Genomic DNA, 22,786 nt, shown 5'->3' with positions numbered 1-22,786 from the left:
GGCATTGTCATTTGCAATGCCAATAGCTTAATAGCTCGCAAATGCATGACCTATTGCATTTACACCCACACCGAGCCACACGCACAGAGCCACCCACACACATACAGAGCCACCCACACACATACAGCCCCACACACACCCACACACACCCACCCAGAGCCACACACACACACACACCCAGAGCCACACACACACACACACACACACACCCACCCAGAGCCACACACACACAGAGCCACACACACACACACCCAGAGCCACACACCCAGAGCCACACACACACACACACCCAGAGCCACACACACACACACACCCAGAGCCACACACACACACACACAGAGCCACACACACACACCCAAAGCCACACACACACACACACACCCAGAGCCACACACACACACAGCCACACACACCCAGAGCCACACACACACACACACACCCAGAGCCACACACACACACACCCACACACCCAGAGCCACACACACACACACCCAGAGCCACACACACACACACACACCCAGAGCCACACACACACACACACACCCAGAGCCACATACACACCCAGAGCCACACACACACCCAGTGCCACACACGCACACACACCTAGAGCCACACACACACCCAGAGCCACACACCCAGAGCCACACACACACACCCAGAGCCACACACACCCAGAGCCACACACACACACCCAGAGCCACACACACCCACACCCAGAGCCACACACACACACACACCCAGAGCCACACACACACACCCAGAGCCACACACACACACACACCCAGAGCCACACACCCACCCAGAGCCACACACCCACCCAGAGCCATACACACCCAGAGCCACACACACACACACCCAGAGCCACATACACACACCCAGAGCCACATACACACACCCAGAGTCACATACACACACAAGAGAGCAAGCACAGCGAGGGGGCAGGGGAGCAAGCATAGCGAGGGTGCAGGGAAGCAAGCACAGCCAGGGGGCAGGGAAGCAAGCACAGCCAGGGGGCAGGGAAGCAAGCACAGCCAGGGGGCAGGGAAGCAAGCAGAGCCAGGGGGCAGGGAAGCAAGCAGAGCCAGGGGGCAGGGAAGCAAGCAGAGCCAGGGGGCAGGGAAGCAAGCACAGCCAGGGGGCAGGGAAGCAAGCACAGCCAGGGGGCATGGGAGCAAGCACAGCCAGGGGAGCAAGCACAGCCCTCTGGAGCGCCTCTGTACGGCTATCGGCAACGGTCCTACCAAGTCCCACGCATTTCGCCACACACACACCCAGAGCCACACACACACCAATGTTTTCCCAGTACCTCAGAATGGTTTAAGTTACTTAAAAAGATGATGCCACAATGTTCAGTCTTTCAACAGGTTGAATGCCCCTAAAACCACTTCACTTGTACTTCAGGCACTGTTGTTATGCTTAATACACTGTTCGTTGCAGGTCTGGGCCCTCTGTAGCGCTCCTGTACGCTCCGTACGATCACGGCAAAAGGCCCTGCCAAATCTCAAGCATCTCGCGTGCGACACGTACACCTTCTGCAATGTTAAACAGTGGTACGAGCCGTCTGGGTCAGAAGCAAACCCATGAAATGGTAGGGGGAGGGAGTTCACGACTGTGCAAAAAGCTAGAGTAACCAGCAGTGTCAGCATGACTTGGCATCAGCCACCACTATGATTACCATCGCAAAGATGCTTGTGACTGCTGGCTTCTAAGACAGGAAAGCTGAGTATGTTTTTGCTCTGACCCTCCACATCTAGAAAAGGACCATCACAACCAATGGACTTTAAGCACATAAGTCCTGAAGGGTACCAGAGCCTGAATTGCACTGGGCACTCACTGCTCCACTAAGGGGTGTAAAGGTCTAACAGACAATCCATTGAAAATCTAAAACTGGGTAAAAGAATAAAGGCACTCGCCACCCAAGCAGAGCGCCACGTGAGGCTTTTGGCACTGCAACAGCTTAGTATGGTAGGTACAGGATAGGTTTGCCATTGCTTAAATCGACGACCCATATTGCTGGTTCTTGGGGTTGCTGTTATTGGTGAACATGGGGAAGTGTTATTTATCATAATTAAACAACCAAAACACTGTAACCACATGAGACCAACAATCAGGTGCGCAACAGTGTAAACCAACTGAGTCAAAAACGTACAGACTACTCTTCAAAAGAGGTTTATGAACATGTACCGCTCCCCACTAGAACGGAGGAAGGAGAGGGTGTGTGCTGCTCAATTACAGTTTATACCTTCTTTTGTTGCTGGTTACAACGCAACGCTTCAATTCCAATTTGTAATGGAATCTCTTTCCCAGCTCAACTCCTCCACTGCAACCTCTTTGAAAAGGATCTCCATGCTCAAGTCAGCATGGGTGTCTCTGCGCTCCATCTTATACCCCAAATAAAACCACTAGACTCACTGCTAGCGTATGATAAGTGTACCATCCCTCTAAATACGCCCATCCAGTTAACGCTTCAGAGTTGCAGATGGCATTCCTTTACTAAAAAACAAAGCATATTTTTTAAAAAGTCCCCCTAGTTTCCACCAGGTATCAGCTACTCTTTTCCAAAAGCCTGAAGCGCACCTGCCACCTTACCTATTTTCAACCTACTCAGCCCACTGCAGAAGTCCTTCACCAACTCTTCAAAAATGGTCCTCACTCTAACTTGGCCATCTTGGAATGTTGTTTTGGTTTTAATTAACTAAACAATAAAAAAAAATCACTCATTCACTGGTCATCTCTGCTCCAACAATCACCGTTCTTCCCGATCTCTCCACAGCATTCACTTGCCCTCACACCCTGTTCTACCTCATGATGCACAGACTTTGCGTCATTCGAAACTCTTCACCGAAATGCCACCTCCCCTCCCCCGTGGAGTTCAAGCGGGGACTAAGCACCCTACCCACTCATACCAGACTCCACCTCAGCCTTAAATAAGGCCCTGCGCCCTCACCAAAGCCTGAATGCCACTGGAAAGTAAGAGGGAAACCTCTATACGTTTATTTAAAGTCCGAGCCTCACCACACTTGGATCACTCTGGCTACTTTGTACAGCAGAGTAGCAAGGATGCCAGTGCCCCTGATGCCAGCAAGGAAAATGGCCCCATTGATTGTAGCTGAGGTAGCAAAATACAGCAATTATCAGGGTGCCCTCAGGACTGTACACCCCGTGCACTGCGCCTGCCGCCTCAACTGCAACTAAGCCCATATTGAAACTGTAAGAAACTCAAAAAGGTAATACATTTCAATAAACACAATTTAGGAAAAAAATGTATGACTGCATGTAAATAGTCGCGTGATTTACGTGAAAACATCCCGTCACACCACCGAAACAGGTTCTTCAATTTGGTCCTTCGAGAGAGCAGTGTGAACAACATACCGGCTGAATGTCATACCAAGGACGGCTAAGTGGCGTGGTGTGAGAAGCCCTTAACTTTCGAGAAAGTCACCGGAAAACAGTCTTGGAACCATGGGCGTTTTCCCAATACGTGTGCAGCTGTTCGGGGAAATACTATTTACTGACGAGGCAGGGAACTCACTTCCTTGTGCTGGGTTTCGTGTCTGATGCAAACACCGAGAGGGAGGCAAATTCCATTCACATCTTGCACCACCCTTCGCGGCTGAAACAGGTGAGATGCGGCGCCCGTACCTGACGGGAGCCGCCACGGTCTTGTAATCTACCGGAGCCGCGTTTGCACAAACCTCCTCTGCCCCCGTCCACCTGAAACAGGCGAGAAGCGGCGTCCATACCTGGAGGGACAGCCAGCGCCTTGGAATCTACCGGAGGCCGGAGCAGAGTAGAGTCACAAAAACCCTTCAAGAGCCAAACGTTCAAGATCGGACCCGCAGGAGGCATTTTATTTTACTTGGAAATCAGTGTAGAAAAAAAAAATGGCGTCCGCAAACACCCGAACAATTTCGGATTCGGGGGCGTGTTTAGGCGTTCTGAGTGACGGCTGACGTCACAGGGCGAAAGAACGCCAAAAACACGCCCCCGAACCGAAAGAGACGGGGCTTGTTTCTAGTGACTCCCTTCTCCTCCAATGGCTGGCCTCCGTTTAGGAAGCCAGCCAATGGAGGAGAGGTGGAGTACAGAGGCGGGTTCAAGCCCCGTACTCAAAATAATTAAATCTCCAGCCGGAAGCTGGCAAGCCAGCATTTCCGGTCCTCGACCTAAAACAGGTCTCTCATGGATTAAATCTCTCTTCACAGTGTGTCTGTAAGATGAGGAAGAGGGACTGTACTACTAGGGTGACTGACCTTGTTGAATACCCAGTATTAATCCTCTAATATCACGATAATCTCCATTTGATCTCATACTGTTACGATTAACAGGTTTAGTTTTCTGCAGTGGTGGAAAACATGTGGGACATAGTTCATTAGGCTCCATTTCTGGCTGAATCAGATTATCAATGGCTGCTCCAATAGTTTGGATGGGCAAGGCAAGTTTGAAACTCAGTAATAACAGACCAACTCGAAATGATGAGCCAGATTTTTATGCACGTTTTATTCATATTTTTCTAAAACCCCAATAAAATGAAAACAGTTATGCAAAAAAGAATTCGACACAGCTTTACGATAAATCCGAGCAATAAGGTATTCATAGAAATCTTGAAAACTTATAGCAAAAGAATCTAAAACTTATACAGAAAGTTTATCAATATTTGCAGGAAGAAACCTGAAACAGGAGAATACATGAAGGAACATTGATATTTTCTTTTTTGACGAAACCTGTTGTCGCAGTTTTAGGAGCAGTGGGCGCTGAACTGTCAACAAGAGATTTGTTAACAAGATTTCACTGGTGTTTTAGATAATGAGGGTTGTGTTACAAATGTTTGCCTACTGCACAAACAAAGACTGTGTCTTGGGAGACACCTCTATTGCACTTAATGGCCAGTTCAGTAAATCCTGTTTAGACAGATGTTGGAATTCAGTTAATTCTGGTTTGGTCAAGGACTCTCGTACTTTGGTGCCGGTCATTAGTGATTGCTGGTAGGATACGCTTGGCACTGTATTTTCTACACTTTCTTCGAGTTTTATCACTTTAAAAAAAAATAAGTATTGAGCACCACGCTCATGAAGGGTATTGAGATGTTATGATAACGGGACACTTTGAAACAGGATTGTGAAACTTCTTCAAATTGAAAACCTCTTTCTCTGAGGTGAAGATTTTAGAAGCAGCCTAGATTAATGATGGGGAAGCTCACAATTTTATATAGATATAATCTACCGAACCTCTGCAGTTTGGTCTGGTCACTTGACGTACAGTGTCAACAGCAAGCTCTTTCGGGTGGCTTTATCTTCTCAGAATCTGCTATTTGTGAAGTGAACCATTTCAAATTCAACTTTTGCCTTCATGGGATGACTGCATTTTAAGATGATGAATTGTCTATACATGAGGTAGTCTATTTAGAGATCAGCTGTAGATGTAAATTCAGATCTTGCTCATGGGTTGACTGGGAGTTTCAGGTAAACAAAGCAGAAGCAGACAACTAATGCAAAACAAATAATTGATGGGCAAAATGTGACCACATACATAATTTTAAACTTGATTCTACTTGACCGAAACGCACCAGCCCACCATTGATGTGACCTGAAAGGTGATCTTGACATGGCAATCGGGAACTGTATCTCAGCTGACACAATCTTGCTTTCCATCTTTTAACATGTCCAGCTCCCTGTGCCCTAAAAGCCCTGCCACAAACCCTTTAGGCTAATGTTCTGCTCACAATGGTGCCATAACCAATGTGTGTGATGTCCAGCACTTAATTTACCCTTATGGCCCCGTTATTCATGAGTTGAGCAGCCTGACTTTTCTAGGCGTGTTGAAACCCCCTTGCAGGGTGGTATATCTTTTCAATCAGTGTTCGCTGTACAAAGTACTAAGTGCAAACCTGCCTCATGATCACAATTCTCCTTTAGTGTTTTTTGTGTTTGTAAATGAAATGCCTATCGTAATCTAGACTTTTAATCTCCTGTGTCTTACTTTAATAACCCAATACCACTCAGGCACTTCTATTAAAATATATATATATATATATCCAAGCAGATCATGTCTGTGTAATATCTTTTTAAAAAAAAATTCATATCAAGTGTGTAAGATTCAGAAGCTCGGTGTCTATTCCACTGTTTTCTTTAGAGAGAGGAGGAAGTTGGAAAGTACCCTGAACAGAGGAACAGAGGAAGCTTTCTGAAAAACCTTTTCAGACATTGGGAGATGTGTGCTCTGATTACTTTGAGAAAGGATATACTATTTGCCAAAGGTGATACTTACATTCAGCACCGGGACACTGTCCCCCGGATCCGAATGATTAGTTTACACACACACACACTCTGAGCTCTACCTCAAAGCCACAACCTGTGAGATGTCATAATGAACAAGGAGTTTATCTTTCAGGAAGGAAGGAGACACCAGTGATGGGCACTCATTAGTCATATTCAATCTTTATAGGCCTATTTTGCAAATTTTTCAGTATGAATCAACTTCAAAACAAGCGGGATGTGAGCACTGATGGGTTCACTGGCCTCTGTGGTTTCGGCTGGATCTTAATGTTTCAAAAAGTCCCAAATCCAAAATGAATTGAGGTGATTCTGGCACACCAAGAAGGTGAAGTAGCCGACGTATAATATGTAAAAGAGCCATGTTACAGCAGATAGGGGGTTGTCTTGCACCGAAAATATGTCCTGGTCTGTTGATTATTTAATGATCAATTTAAGTGCATGACACATGTGGGTTATCATTATCAAGTATGTTCCAAAACACAGTTTTTTCAAATGTTTCCCAAGCAGCATTATTGTGGAAAAGTCAGCCCATAACGCACCTGATGCCCAGGCTGCTGGCGCAGGACGCCTCTTAGTTCCCATCTTGAACAATTACCAAATAAAGAGACGGGCGCTGGAAGCAGGAAAACAAGAACAGAGTTTTATTTCTCATGAGGAGAGCCTGTCATTTCGGACACTCGCATGGTGTCTTCAGGAGGTGCTCCCCTCCCAGTTTCTCTGAGGCTTCGTCTTTTATACACATGTTTATGATGCACAAACATTCCTTATTGCAATAAAGACGCTTTGAAGTAGGAAAAAGCATGCTTGGAATCCCAGCTTCAGGCCTATTCCCATACCAGTCGCTCAGATGTCATCCTCCCCTCCTGAATGTAACAAGAGATTGTGATCTCTCAGCCGGACATTCCTACAGGACACGAGGGCAGGAGGGGATGATCAGATCAAAGGTTGGGCAGGCTATAAGATAGGGCACTTCGGTTGGTGTATCACGGTTTTGTTATGCTGGGCAGGAAAAAAGGGGGGGGGGGGGTGTACATCCACGAGGCTTGGTCTTAGGACTTGGGACCGGGTCGAAAGGCCAAGTGCAGCTGGGGGGGCTCGTCAGCTGAGGGGAAGGGTGTTCTTGGGAGGAAATGGGGGGGGGTGTGGGTCAAGCAGGAGTGTTACTTCTAGAGCAGGGTCACGCAGAGGGAGAGGGTCTTATGGCCGATGCATGAGCAGTGCGTGCGGGGAGGGGTGCCGGGGGTTTAACAAACGGGCAGAGAGGCCATGGTGCCTAAAATGGCTGTCGTGTACGTGTGTGCATGGGTCTATGCTGGCGGGATAACACAGTCAGTGTTTCGCGATATCCGTTCTGATTACAACAAGGGCTACAGTGAACACAAATGAACGCCGCTTATGTGCACATACATTGCCATTTTCAACAGTATGATGTTTATGGGGATTAACCCCTTCGTGCTCATGACGGAGTCACGGTGGGCGTGTGCGCATGACAGCCGGGGGCCGTCTGAGCCACGCCCGCGTTTGGAATGTTCAACACCGCAGCAGAATTCGCACCGCAGCCAAGGTGTTAAATTGAGCAACTTTTGTTTGTGTATTTACTCGTCATTTCACACCTGCTCAACACCAGGATACCCTCGCAGGTGATAGTGCACTTTACAAATATGCATAACATAGCACTATATAGTGAACAATGTTTTCAAAAACACAAAGCACAGTCACTTATAGTGGACCGTATATAATCCACGAATAAGCGTGGTTTGTCCACAAACTTAAAGACAGGAACAGGACATTTTATCTGGGGCATTTTGTCCTTCTTTACTTGTTATCAATTGTAATGGTGTTAGAAGTCTTGGAAGTACTAGCTATATATATACATTTGTGCCTCTGCTGGTACATTAGGTTGTTATAAATGCCTTTCATTTTCCTCACACTAAGATGTCATCTAATGAATACATAGAATCACATAGTCTGCATTGTAGTCCTGGTTTAAATGTAATTATTTGTTTTTGCAGAGATAAAAAAAATGGTACTTGATGATTGCAGAAAAGAAGAAGAATGGAAGGTACAGCCTTCAATTTTTTTCGCATTTGTGAATGGGGTAGATAACAGATGAAATACTTTCAGGTATGTGCAGTGAAAATCCTCCTTTTCTTTTAGATCATGCTTTTGGACCCATTTACCACAAAGTTGCTGTCATCATGCTGCAAGATGTCCGACCTTTTAACTGAGGGAATTACGGGTAAATATAATATACAAATCGGTCTTACTATTCTAAATTCAATTTCATTGTTTTGTAATTGCTGCTGTGAGTTGGCAGTTAGAGATATGCATAATATTGGCCTCCTTGCCTTGCCCTAAAATCAAGGTTGTTTTCTATAATAATGAAAGTACTAAATGTATTGTAAGTATGGTAACTAAAAAAAGTAGAATTTAGGAAAATAGTTTAGCAAATTCTTGACTGACGATTGTTTTATTGTAAACTGCGAATATGCTCTTCCTTGGAAATGCATGAAACATCATGCAGCCCATACTGAAGAAGCGTTGGATCCCTTCTTTCTGCTGCTGTATGCAGAGACCATACTGGAGCTACAGAGGAGCTCAGTTTGTGTTTGGTTTCTCATATCTTGAGAATAATCTTAATGTGGAGCCTGTACTTTGCCTCTGTCAGTTGGTCAGAAGCAGGAGAAGTACAAATGCGGCATGACAGTGTTAAGGTTTAGCAACATATGTACTGTTTTGGGACCTAATGAAAAAATACACCTGCCTCAAGGAATCCTTTTTATTTAGCGGTCACTGCTCAACAGTGAAAACCTTTCCTCAACTGTACTTACTACCCTGGGACGAACAATATAAAACACACTGCTGCCCGGATCCGGCCAAGAAGCTAAGCTGCTAAGTGTAGGCTGCTAGTAATGAATGTGTTTTTTGTCTGCATGTCCTCGACATATGCGAGGGGGGGGGTGGTATTGTGTTGTTTGCTTCCTTGTGCAAATCAAAATAAAGATATATTCCACAAATTAAAAAAATGTTTACACTAAAACTATATAGTTTTAATCTGATTTACACTTGGCTTCAAATATACCACAGTGAAACTTCCATTTCATGATGCTCTCTAGGCAAACTGTTGACCATTATCTTATGAGACCTGTTTTAATTTCATAGATGGTGAGGCCCTATCTTCTCTGTGGCACATCATTTGCAGTGCAGAGGATGTAACTATCATGTAATAACCTGTGGTTCAGAGGAAATCCTGACTCGGGTCTACCACCATCTTCCAGAGTAACAGCAGAATTGCTTCCGCTACTGCTAACCAGCGCTGGTTTCCATGAAGAAGTATGGAAGCGTGTACTAAAGACCGCAATAGGGGCATGGCCCACACTGATGCCATTCCGCTCCAGTAAGCCAGAGGATTTTATGGAAGCAGTGTCAACATCCTGTCTGTCTCCCAATGTCCCCAGCTGACAAGGGTATTATATAACTGTAGTTTCTGATGGATTGCCACAGGATGTCTGTTGCCATTCATCATTAGCACACTGGATCAAGCGCAGTAAATCAGAGCACATGTCCCAGGGCTTGCCCACAACCTTGCCTCCTTCTATATATTTGGCCGTGTTGGCTGAGTGCCTGATGATCTGCCTCTCAATGGTTGCTAAAATCCATTAGATACAAGGAGTTCATTTATTTCTCTTTCAGTGAAAAAGCAAGTATGCCCCCCCCCCCAGCTTAAGACAATGGGTTCTTCACTAATCCTTTCGCCCGCACCACCAAAACACGCTCCTGGCATTAGAAATTCTTTACTGCTTATAGAGGCTGGTGGTGCCTAAGAAAGCCATTCGGTCATACTGTGCTCTAGAATTTAGCAGAGCTTAATCATGACCATACTTGCCCTCATACCCATATACTACAGCCAGCTAGAACTCGCTACTTAGGGCGTCAAATCTAACCCCTATGGTGGTTGACATGTCATTGCCACAATTTTCTGCTTTAAAGGGTAAAAACTGAGGGCCGAACAGGCAGCCATGGCATTTTTGATGGCACATATTTTTGAGATGTTTGTGTACTACAGTAGCACAGATGACAGTACACTGATGTTCCCCTATTCATAGACTCTACATCAGTGCAACACCTCCAGAGATTATTACCAAGTATTGGCAAAGCCAGTAGGCTTTGCCTGTGCAAGATCTGCTGGCTTGGTCATTGTTTTTAAGCAGCGAGGGCTGCTGTTCAACATAGCTTAAAGTTAAAAAAAAAACAACAAAAAAACGCTATGACGCAGCCAGCATTGACTGCAGCAGTGCGCTTTTTCCCCTGTAAGCCATGTTGCACATCGTACTGTTGAGGAGGCTTGCCTAAACACAAAGGAAAAAATAGGTTCCCAATATCAACAGCTGCAGGATACCACTAGTCCAATCAAAATAATGTTAAAGAAGCTATGTACTAAGGCTGGAGAAAACCCAAGACTAGAGAGGAAAGCCATTGAACCAGGAACATAGCAGTGAAAAGACCAGAAGAAATTTCCATTCATGAACAAGAGTCCCACACAAAGCCCACTCTGTTTATATATTGTACGCAAATGGCCTTTCATAATAGAACATACAGCTAAGGCGGTTGGCCTTCCAGTTTCAAACATTCCATTCTAAGAATGAATCAAGGTTAGGTCAGTGAAAAATTTGGTGATTTGGAGTTAGGTTATTGAAAAATGTGTAATTTAAAATATGAGAGTTACGGTTGGTCCCTAAGTTGTACTTAAACTAGGAATTGCACATTCTGTAATAAGGCTGTATTTTGTGTATCTGTGCTTCTCAATCTGCTTTATTACTAGGGTGATCTTGCAGGGTCATTGTGAATTTACCCCACCTTCCACCACAGTTTGTCATCTTTCTTGAAATGTATGATGTTGCTATGTCATTTGCCATGCTCTTTGAGACTCCCCAAATAATTGGAATTAGTTTCTATTGTCAGGTATTCTACATATTGATCATGCACATTAATGCCAGAGTCTGTACTCTATGATAAAAGAAAATCTATTTTTTTATTTAGTTGTGGAAGATTTATATAAAAAGCGTGAACCAGTTCCACACCTGAAAGCAGTTTATTTTATTACTCCAACTGAAAAGGTAAGTATTTATAATGAAATATTACTTATTGTAGATAAGCTTTAGCCCATTGCATCCTGAAATGCATTATCTAGTGTGATAAAATGGGACTGCAAAACATCGTTCTCAGTAACTCTAAAACATGTGGGGCTGGTTATTAAAGTTTTATTGAACGCATCTGATGGGTTATCCATTTGGCTTATGGTAAAGGGGCATGCTGCCTATTGCAGATAGAGATCCCTGCAGTTGTGCTTGTTTGGTAACAAATATCAAGATTTATTTCTTTAGTCTATTTCTTTACAATGATTATCCTTACATTAATGCTGTAAACCATATCATTTACCTAGAATGGAAAGTGCCCTTTGGGTTTCTTGTGAAGGCCCTTAGAATGAATGTGCTACATGTTGTGGGGAAGTGTAAACCTTTGTTGCTATCCTGTAAGGGATTTACTGCCCCATAATTACAATTGCTAGATCCACTCAGAACTGTGGTTGAATGAACCTCCAAAAATATATACTTCCAAATGTTATCAGCATTTCCTCTCTTTTCTTTTCATGGTATTTCAGAATACCATTTTATCTATCATCCAATAGGTAACTAGGTTTGTTAACACAAAAAAACAAACTAGGGCAAAGGACTGCTATCAAACATCTTTGTACCCAGCAAGCCTTTTTTTTAACTTGGACTTCATTGTATATATGTTCTGAGCGGCAGTTTAGACCTTTCATTAGTAAAATAACAACACATAACACGAAACAACTGCATTTTCCATTTGTGGTCTCTATCCAAAGTTTTTTTTTAGCCGTCTGCATTCTTCCCTTCTCTAACGCACATTTGTTGACCCAGCTGTGGCAAATACACCCTTCTTTTGGCTCAAGGACTTCAGAGTTTCTAGTAAGAAGTTGTCCTGGACACCATACTAGCCCTGCTTCTGTCTCTGACTTGGTACAAAAACAACACTTATGGCAGTATGTAGTAACTTGTTTTCCCAGGATGTCACTAATTCTATATCCATTCTTGTTCGCTTACATTTCACCCCCACCTTTAGCACAGTCCACCACTGTGATACTTCAGTTTGCCTCTGGTGTTTCTGGAGCATAACTCAAATGACTCTGACACACCCTGAGCAATTAGAAACACAAAATAAAAGTTTCCATCCCTTTCCGAATGATCACCTGCATGATCTCTCCTACCGAGATGATGTCTGGGTCAGAATTCAAGTCTCAGTCGTCAACCAATTTGTATTTTGCACACATCTACAAAGGCCTAGACTTAGTCTGGGAGTGGATGGAAAGAAGCAACCTCAAGCTCAGTGGGGCATGGGCATAGGTCCTCTTGCTTGCTCAACAGGAATTCTTCCATTCCCCCTTCTGGATGAAACCTCTTCCCTTCCTCTGAGGTATCTTTTGTAATTCTGCCAAAAACTTTGGAGCATAACCTAGGCATGTCAAAACCATAGGAGCCCTTTATTTAATCACAGACCAGTCAGAATGTATATCCACCTGTATAATTCTTAAGCAGCACTGCCATCCACACGTTGCTAAGCTACGTGGATTCTTCACTGTTCGATCCCCCAATTCCGGAACCTCATCCCACTCTTGATCAGATCTCTGAAGTTTCACTTTTCAGGACACATTTGCCATTCCCGGTTTCTATTAGGAGGTAAATCTGTTCAGGGGTAATCGTGATATCTCAGGCTATGTTGTAACTGTCAAACAATTGTGACCAGCAAGTTCTTTTAGAGCTATGTAGAGCTTGAATATGGCAGATGAACAAGATGTAACTAGCAAGCAGCACACTTAAAGAAGGCCTTAATGTGCATGCTTTGAGCAACATAATTAAATTCACTTGTTTAAAATTTAACGGTATGAAAGAGGCTTTGGTGGTGCATTTGTGCTCAAATTTGATCTCTTTCGGCGTAGGAGGAGTAAGGGAAATCAGGCCTTTAGAGGTTGCACATGTTCTGCTCCGGTCACCGACTTTGAGTACTTTTCAGTTGTTATCTTGACTTTTTGGTGTAAATGTGCACAGCAGTAGATTCTATGCCTGCCTTAAACATATCATTGGTTAAACTCATATTATTAACGTTCATTTTTACAATTGGTAATTTGAGCTTTGCCATGAACAAACAAGAATAGGCAGAATTCCTGCATTAGGATGTTACACATCTTCTGCTCATATTGCCATCTGAATTACTGGCCCTGATGTGATTTCACTTTTATGTAAGCTCATGCAATTCTACTCCTCTGGTTAGATTTCTGCTATGTAGGAGCCTCTGCATGCGAGAAACCCAAACATCTCCCACCAAGCTGTAAGGAACAATTATACTAGTGGCAGAAAAACACACACTCTTCCAACAGAACACATGAAACAGAGCACATTTCAGGCGGACTACACTGTCTAATAATGCACTTCCCAACATGTCTGGCCATGCACTAACATCCAGTAGATTGGATAGCTGGTAGTCTGCTGTTATGGTACAAAGGCGCACTCCATACCAAGAAACACCACACATACATTTACACATTCCCAGCCACCAAAGCAGTTGCATGCTTATTATCCTAGGAGAACTCAGCACAACTCCAACTCCTCAAGCAAGACCTAACCTTTTAGGTAAGAAAATGACCAAAACACATGTTACATATCATCGCAAGCTGAATCATACGCTGGTCTGCTGAGCTAATCTCAGGACCTTGTTGAATGTTGATATATTTATGTGACCTTACCAAAGGTACCAGAAAACTGACAAATAATTAAATTTCTAGTTCTGGGCTGTTTCATGCAGTCAATATAAAATAGGCAACAGTTCATCTGCAGGGATACATTTGCATAATACGTCAAGAATAGTAAGCCAACATTTCTCAATAAAATGATCTGTTAAGAGGAATTGCATTGTTAAAATACCATTTGTGTTTTCTTTTCCATTTTCTTTCCCTTTGGCAGTGGTTGTTCTCTTCCTTGCTAGGACAATAAAAAGTGAATCTCAAAGACTGTAGTCTTTTTTAGAAATCCTATATTAAGAACGTGTCACCGCTCCCTAACAGCGTCATTTAAAAAAAAAATCAAGTAGACCTTTGTGCTTCGCGTCTTGAAGCCATGTGATATTCATTTGTTACAGCTAGAATGTGCATGTTCCTTCAGAGCGATATTTGTGTGTTGTTCCCCTTTTTCTTTGTACCCCCTTTATGACCCAAAGTGGCCCATCATTTTGTGTGACCCATCCTCCTCTGCGTTATCATTCTCTATGTACGGTGTCCAGTCTGCACACCTCATCTCATCTACACGCTTCTTCCGTTTCTCATTCTGTTCTTACTGGTTCCTGTTTTAATAGTTACTGGTCTGTTTGTCCTGTCTCTTAATACCACATTTTTCTGTCTAGTTGTACTCCCATCTGTTACTATCTGCTTATTTCCTATGTGGACTCATGCTCTCTCTTTCTGGCCCATTTGTCCCTGCTTCTTCTTGAAGGTTCCACTTTTCTCATTCTCTCTGACCCATCTTTGTGTGTACCAGCAGGGTCTGTGTCCCACATTTCACTCTGCTCCATTGTTCCTTGTACCATGTGTCTCTGCTCAACCTTTCCTGTGCCCTATCTATCGCTCTGTTGCCCCTTTTTCTCTTCTGCCTTTTCATGCCACATCTTTCTCTATGCACCCTAAACCTGTCAGCCCTAGCTGTCCACCAACTTCCTCTCAGCAAATGTGTCCTGGGATTAGTTTCTTCTTGTATCCATATGCCCAGTTTCTAGTCTGTCTCTGCCCCATAGGTCCCTGTTCTGTTTTTCCTTTTCCCGTCTCTTAGCATCTCAGTGTATCATCTCTGTGTGCACTTGCTCTCTGTCTCTGCCCACTATCTCTGTCTATTTCGTTGCCCATTTTCCCTCTGCTGTGCATTTTCCTCTGCTCCATCTCTCCTTATGTGTTCCATCTGTCAGTCCCTGTTCTACACACTCTGCCATATTTTCCTGTGTCCAAACATATCTTTCACAGCACCTCACATTATACAACACCTTCATGTCTCATTTCGCAATTCAGTTGGTTTTATCCAGTGCTCTTCTACTGCTTTAATTTAAATTTTTCTGCCTTTACTATTGATTCCCACACTTGAACTCTTTCACTCAAACGTTCTTTCACCCCGAAATCTTTGCCTTGTTTCACTCTTTTCTCCAGACAAAGGAGATCTTCAGAAATGTTTTGGTTAAGCAGGACATTGACATCATGTGTTAGAAAAAATAATAATCTTGCAAACAGAGGACGTTTGTGAAAGTGAGTTCCTTACTGAAAACATAAATAAAAGCAAATGGCAATAATGGAAATAGGAGGTGGCGTGAGGAAAATAGAAAAAAGATTCAAGTGACTCCTGATGCATACAAGTAAGTGATAGAAAAATGAAGAGGTGCAGGAAGCCAAAGTGGGACAAGATTTTATCATGAATAAAAGTGGAAGTGGGTTGGTTAGTATAAGTGCACTCATTAAGGTTGCACAGAAGGAGCCGAATAAAGAACTTCTCTGTGCAAAGAATAGGCTATTGAGGTAGTGACATCCTGGTAAAGGTTAAGTGGTACAAAGAGGTTTATGTCAGAGTAGTTGAAGTGGTGACTTGCATCACCTTGAATTTAGCAACTAGCTGGGTTGAGAAGCACAGGGTACATCTAGAATGAAATTAACTCTCGCGTGCTGCCAGAGCAGGAGAGAAGAATTAGTTATAAACTCACTATCACTCGTTCTCCTTTTCCAGACCATAGGTATACTTCACATTTTGTGGTAAAGCAGTGCTCAACTCAGTTCCTTGAATACCATCTTGCCTGTTCAAACCATCCTGAATTCCCTATTGTCTGACAACAATACAACATCTGTTCTAAAGAACAGGTAGAAGTAATAAGTTGTGAATAGCCGAAACCGAAGTCAAAACAGCTAGTCATATCAATGATCAACCGAGCCGTAGCAAGACTTCCAAACCGCAGCATAATGATGTCCTGGCCAAATTAGGAACAGCTTGTGATCGGTGATGGATATCTGCCCACCACTGTCCTCCTATTTTGGACTTGTCAGGCTGGAATCAAGCCAGTACCAAAGATCAGGTATATCTCTTGTTATGAGAAGAGGACCAATACTAAAGACGGCAACAAGTAATCTGCCATTCCCCTCAACTACGGATGTAATCATGATCTCTGGGGACCTCAAAAATATGAATTAAAAGCCCCAGGCGGGCTGCAGGACGGTGGCATGGATTGATTGCATTTTTCTTACGGGGTTTCCACTTCTATTTGTATCCTAGCTTCATTTACATTGAATCTAAATGTTTTTTAACGATTAAACTGGTTTCCTTTTCGGTGTTGTAGTTGTGACAAAAATCAGAATCCTCGTCACTGCGCTGGTGCCCCATTATTCAGGTACCCTCTCCCCTGGCTGGGCGAAAAGGGACGCAGTTATCTCGGCAGCGCTATCCCATGCTAAGCAGAAAACTTATCAGGAATAGGCGTCTTTTCGTTCTTCAAGATATTTTTTACTCCTCATTGTATACAATGACAATCACCTCTGGGATACTCTTCACCATCGATAAGGACACCCTCCTGCCACTAGTAGATCATTTCTTCCTCCGGTTGGCCCACTTCCATCTATTCCTCTGGGTGGCCCATCTGCATTTATTTGATCTGTACTGCATTTTCATTAGGAGCACATTGTTTTAATCTGCTATATCTCCTGTCAGTTTCAGTGCAATAGACGGTAACCCGATGAAGGCCCACAAGCCGAAACGCGTGTAGTTCTTATCTACCACATTGCCTCCATCAATACGTGTCTATGGTTATTTCGGTTGTTTTTAAAATGTTAAAAATATTTTTGGAAATGTATATCTGAATGCCTATATAAATATTAATTTTGATACCAAAGCTGCACACATATATATATTGTGAGGTTAAAACGGAGATATATGACCCACAACAAGTCTATAACTTAAAAAGACATCAATTAATAAAATGAAAATAATTTCTAATATTTATGTGTGACAGTTTTGATCTATGTGTGTTGACTCTTGTCAACATGGTGGGTTACTACATGTAACTACTGGACCTAGAACTGCTTTTTGTCAAATGTATGACTGACTTCGCTATAGACCTTTACCTAAAGGGCTGCAGGAGGGTGGCATGGATTGATTGCATTTTTCTTACGAAGCTTCCACTTCTATTTGTATCCTAGCTTCATTTACATTGAATCTAAATGTTTTTTTAACGATTAAACTGGTTTCCTTTTCGGTGTTGTAGTTGTGGTATCAGAACATGCAAATTCGGGCAACAGAAAAGCTTAGCTGACTTTGGTTGGTTGTTACTTTAAAGTTTATAGATCATACCTAGAACCTCTGTATGCTCATCTAGAAAAAAAATGCTGATTTCTAGTTATTTTATAAATTGTCAAAAATGTGCATTCTTTTTAGTGTGTAAATGTTGAAATTGCAAATTTGCTTGTAGTCTGTAGATGAGCTTGTGAATGACTTCAATGGGAAAGCTCCTTTCAAGTATGATGCTGCGTATGTCTACTTTTCTGACTGTAAGTATTTGTTTAAATCTTTATTTATATGTTGTTTTGGTTCATTCCTTTTAAAAATTTTGCTGGTCATTATTTTTTAAATTTGGTTTCACTTAAAAACAAAATATCAAAATGTAATAGCCGAGTTAACCTGCACTTGCCTGCAGTGTTTGAAGCTAGCACCCAGACAAACCAAATAGTTACATTTGTTACAAAAAGGTAATTTTTTTTTTATTCAAAACATTAATTGGGAAGACCTTTACTGGCCTATATGTTCTCAACCCCAATGTAAAAAAGATGCATTTAGTTGTTGTAATGACTTGGTATTCTTCTGTATTGGTGCCTCTGTCAGTTACCCAGGCCATTACTTACCACAGCCCCTCTCAGGACTCATGAAATCACCACATTTTAGAATACCTAACTGAGAAAGGAATAACACTGAAAGCTAGAAATACTGAAAGTCTGTAGCCATAGTTGGGAGGATATGTAAAGCAACTCAACGCACCTCAGTGCGAACAACACCTTACGGTGAACAACGTGCCACTGCACGAACAACGCACCTCTGTGCGAACGCCTTCCGCCGAACAACGTGCCACTGCACGAACAACACACCTCTGTGCGAACAGCGCCTTCCGGCGAACAACGTGCCCCTGCACGAACAACGCACCTCAGTGCGAACAACGCCTTCCAGCGACCAACGTGTCACTGCACGAACAACGCACCTCAGTGCGAACAACACTATGCTGGGGTGAAATACTTAGAATTTAAACTTCCCTGCTGGGAGCCAATTTCCCTCCCGTATCGACAACTACCCGTTGGGGGGGAATTTACCCATCCCTCCGTGAGCACCTCACAAGGAATACAAACAAATTATAAGCTCTGGGGTTTCTTTATTACACAATGATAGAATGACAAAAGAAAGAAATAACTAAACATCACAGTAAACATTCTTCACCATAGCAATTACTGACGTATACATATATGTTATATATAGAACCTGAAAATGAAAGAAATAGTTAGACATAAACAATCATACAACAAGCGTCATTGGAACACCTCACCATGATCCCAGTCATCTCTTCCTCTGGCTCGGTCAGGACTCTCTGTTCCACAGTCACGTCTGCATGTCATGTATCACCAGACCGCCAAAACCATCAGACCAGAATCTCACACTCTCTCTGGCCTCTTTGTCTAATATAGAATGCAACCCTCCATCGAAGTTTCCAGAAAACTACGCCTACTTTTCCCATCAGATTCCTGTTCCACCTTGTACCGAGAGTACAACATCAGCTGGCCAGGCGTTTGCTATGACTCCGGCGCGAAGTGAGCACATTACTCCGATAAGAACCGGTCCTCTCTAGTTTAGGAAGAGTGAATAACAGGTAGGAATTAAAACATAACCTCTCACTCAAAGAGGTTCGGAGAATGGCCGCAGCTTAGAACATGGAGTCACTCGAGCATAGGCCTCTTTGCCCGAAAAAGAGCAAAAGCAGTATGCAGGAAGGCATAAGATCATGCCAAAGCAAGTAGGCAAGTCCTGCCATTAGGTGAGATAAAGTCGCAAACAGAAAGAATATTGACAAGCCCTGCATTATAATCACATATGCCTAAATAGCAGAAAAATATACTGAGATGGTGGTGGGCAACGGTCATAATTAGTCCAACCATTGAAAATACCTCAGTCACTACACTTGTGCAGGTTGCTGTTATACCAATATGTTTTTGTGGCATGTTAGGTATCTGCAATTATGCAATTAGGAATTCTTTTTGAAGGCATGTTTGTCATGAAGAATTCTTCAAATCCACTGGGTGATTACACATGATTGCGGATTATGGGTTGTTTTCCAAACAAGTATGCTAATCAATTGAACAGTTAAAGGACTGGGAGCAGAATGTCACGGATAACTGGTTCCTTGCAAGGTGACTCCAGGACCTGGCCGGGATTGATGTAAACACTTTGTAGCCGATAACTACATCTCACAGAGAAGCTGTGCTCTCATGCATTTCAAAGGTTGCTAGCAGTATTATCCACAGATGTAATGATAATAAAACAAATCATAACTTGTTTATTATGTAGTGTTTCATGCGGCGTTCTGCTGCTATTTCTAAGCATGGATAGTAACAACTGTTGCTATTTCACACTTAAAATTTTAATCAGTTTACCAAGTAATGACAAGACATAAGAATCACTATTATGCTTAGCTTTCATATTTCAGCCTCTTATAAAAGTCCTATTCTCATCACCTGCCTCAGCCCGTTTTGGCTAGGGTAGAGCAAACTGAATCCAAATGCTGAAAATTTAAATAATGATTCTAGAAATGTGATTGTGGCTTGAGGATGGATCCACATGTGCATCATTTTGCATATTAAATGAGGTTTTCACAAGACCAGTGTACAGGTACTCAGTACAGGAGCCCTTTTGGTCTAAAAGCAGGCGATGGTGAAAAACGGCTTTCCTTTATTGGTGTTCAGTGAGTTGGCTTCTATTGACTTGGGGTTCATGCCATGGCCTCACCTCCTTGACTTTTCTATTAGAACTCACACTGGGAACTCTCTCCAGGTAAGCTTAAGCAAGTAAGCTTAAGCAGGTGCTCTACATAGACATTTCTTTGGCAGTACTATTACTATGTCTTGTGATCTACATAGGCTTTCATTTAGGTTCATTAACCAAGTTAAGGTGGCCACTGTAGCTTAGAAGACTGAAGTTGGGCATTGGTATTTTTTGTCTAAGGGACTAAGAATTATAGTTAGTCATCGGAAGAAGACATGCCGTCGTCGGGATCTCAGGATATCATACTATATTTCTAACTTTCTATACCTTCGTAGGCATTGTCTACCAGACATCATTTTCATGTCTGTAGGCGAAAGCTTATTGTGGGCCATACCAAAAATGTACAGTGGGCTTAGAGTCCACCCATTGCTTGCCATTTGTTGGCTTTATTGTCCCTTCCATTTGCTTGCTTTTTTATTTAGTGGCTTGCCTGTCTCTTCTTCTGTTTGCCCCCTCCCCGCCCCCCCCGCAACCTTCTTCCCCAGGAGCATACCTACTTTCCAATCTTTGTGTTTGGCCAACTTGTATTCTTCCACTTGCATTTGATGTTTTTAGTTAATTTACAGTTTTTTTGAAGGGCCCGGTGGCTACCAATTTCGGGCGGGCTGCTCTGCTTGGTGTTCTAGCGGATGTCGTGCAACACGGCATTTTGTTTAAAAACGGAGCAATCTCTATTATAGGGAGGCTTATAAGTGATTACAAACATACTCACTGCTCCCACTCTGACAAAATGAATATGTGTGATGGCCTTCCCCTTTGACAGTGTGCGCAACTAGAGACCATGGTAGAGTGTAACAGGCTTCACTCCAAGTGCAGCATAGTGAGCATGGAGAGTCCACCTTTTTCCTCCTGGGCAAAATTCTCTTTCATCACCGCCACCAAATTCGTCACAGTCCTCTGTTTGAATCAGCCAATTGATTAATGGGATTCCCACCCCTTTTTTGAAGAAGTTTGGATGACCAGTAGCGTCCAGCAAGAGGTCTAAACTTTTGTTGAGCATCTTTGGGTTAAGGATGGCCTTTTTAACTAGAATTGAAGTTACTTTTTTAAATAAATATGTTATCAGTATTTATGAGGACAAAAGTCTAGAAACATGTTGGACAGATTTTTAGCCCATCTGCTGAAATTTAGTAGATCTTTTAGGAACTTCAATTGTTGGTTGGAAAGAGTAGGTAATTAAAATAAAAACACTCAAGATTTCACATTGGGTTATAGCTAGTATTAACAAGCCCACAAAGACAGCATTTGGTAGCTGCTACCTTTCTGATCCTGTGGCTTGTCCTGGTGGGCCTGCAACCCTCCCTTAGTCCAAAGTGCCAGCAGTCCACTGAAGAGTGGAGCAGCTATTTCCATCAGAAGCTGCTCTCACTTTCTCTCTGTATCGACCCACTCACCTTTCATGTCAAAGCAGAAATGTAAACCCTGCCAACATCATAAATGTAGAAAAAAATAGCGATGCTGCATTCCAGTTAGCATTTTTCCTCTGAGAAAGAAGTGGAGGGCGTAGGCTTGTAGTGAATGAGAGAACAGCATTTGATGAAATATCGCTACTGCAGTCTTAAGGGGCACGCAGGCTCCTTGTACTAAAGGTAAGTTAAATTCGCCTCGGAGATGAGAAGCCGTGCCAATTGCTTTATTGCAGCCACCTGCAGAGTAATAATGGCTGTTAAGAGAGTTTTATCCTCCCCTCATTAACACTTACATATCGTCTTTACATATCATACAGTGGTCTATAGGTGCATATATTTTCCCCATATGCCCCCCCCCTAATTCATTACATGGTGTCTGTTTCTTTTACAATAAATTCTCAGGTGAAGTTAATTCAAACATTTAATTAATCGAATGTGGATTTACTTGCTTTGAACTTTTAAAATCTTTCAGAACTACTCCAATACAAATAAAACATTTATCAATTTGATTACAAATGGGGCAGTAATTGCCACGAGGGGTACATCCACCACTGCTTAGATTGGTGGTTAAACCAGTGGGAGAATGCTGATGTTGCATGTGACTATTTCATCAATTTCATTCCTTAAGTTACCATTACTTAAATGATGTGGCTATAATCCAAAGGGCAATATGCTCTCCAAGTGTAGAGTTCAATCTATCAATAAATCAGTACATTTATTAAGCGCACAGCTGCCAAAGGCGTTTCGGCACTGATACAAAATCCATAGCTGTCATCCACAGCAGATCAATCCAGGTGTAAAAGACAAGTCTTCAGCTGATAAATAAACACATCCTCCTTCTCAAGAATCCTCCGAGCTAGGTGAGGTATATTCCATGGCATGGACACCAAAAACAGTCATCTGCCTCTTGTCTTCTGCTGAAAGCAAAGGC

The 22,786-nt window shown here is 42.9% G+C and overlaps 1 protein-coding gene across 1 annotated transcript in view; it reads left to right on the top strand.

Annotated features, from left to right (window-relative positions):
* The window catches only part of STXBP3 (syntaxin binding protein 3), a 191,422-nt gene that overhangs the window by 46,069 nt on the left and 122,567 nt on the right, over positions 1 to 22,786 (top strand). The window contains exons 2-5 of the mRNA XM_078668314.1: positions 8,288 to 8,337; positions 8,433 to 8,514; positions 11,316 to 11,392; positions 17,838 to 17,916. Coding sequence (XP_078524440.1) covers positions 8,288 to 8,337; positions 8,433 to 8,514; positions 11,316 to 11,392; positions 17,838 to 17,916 — 288 coding nt within the window. The remainder of the gene's footprint in view (positions 1 to 8,287; positions 8,338 to 8,432; positions 8,515 to 11,315; positions 11,393 to 17,837; positions 17,917 to 22,786) is intronic.

This window comes from Lissotriton helveticus, chromosome 1_2 (genome assembly GCF_964261635.1).
Source record: "Lissotriton helveticus chromosome 1_2, aLisHel1.1, whole genome shotgun sequence".
Lineage (NCBI taxonomy): Eukaryota > Metazoa > Chordata > Amphibia > Caudata > Salamandridae > Lissotriton > Lissotriton helveticus.
This window is presented reverse-complemented; position numbering and strand designations above follow the sequence as displayed.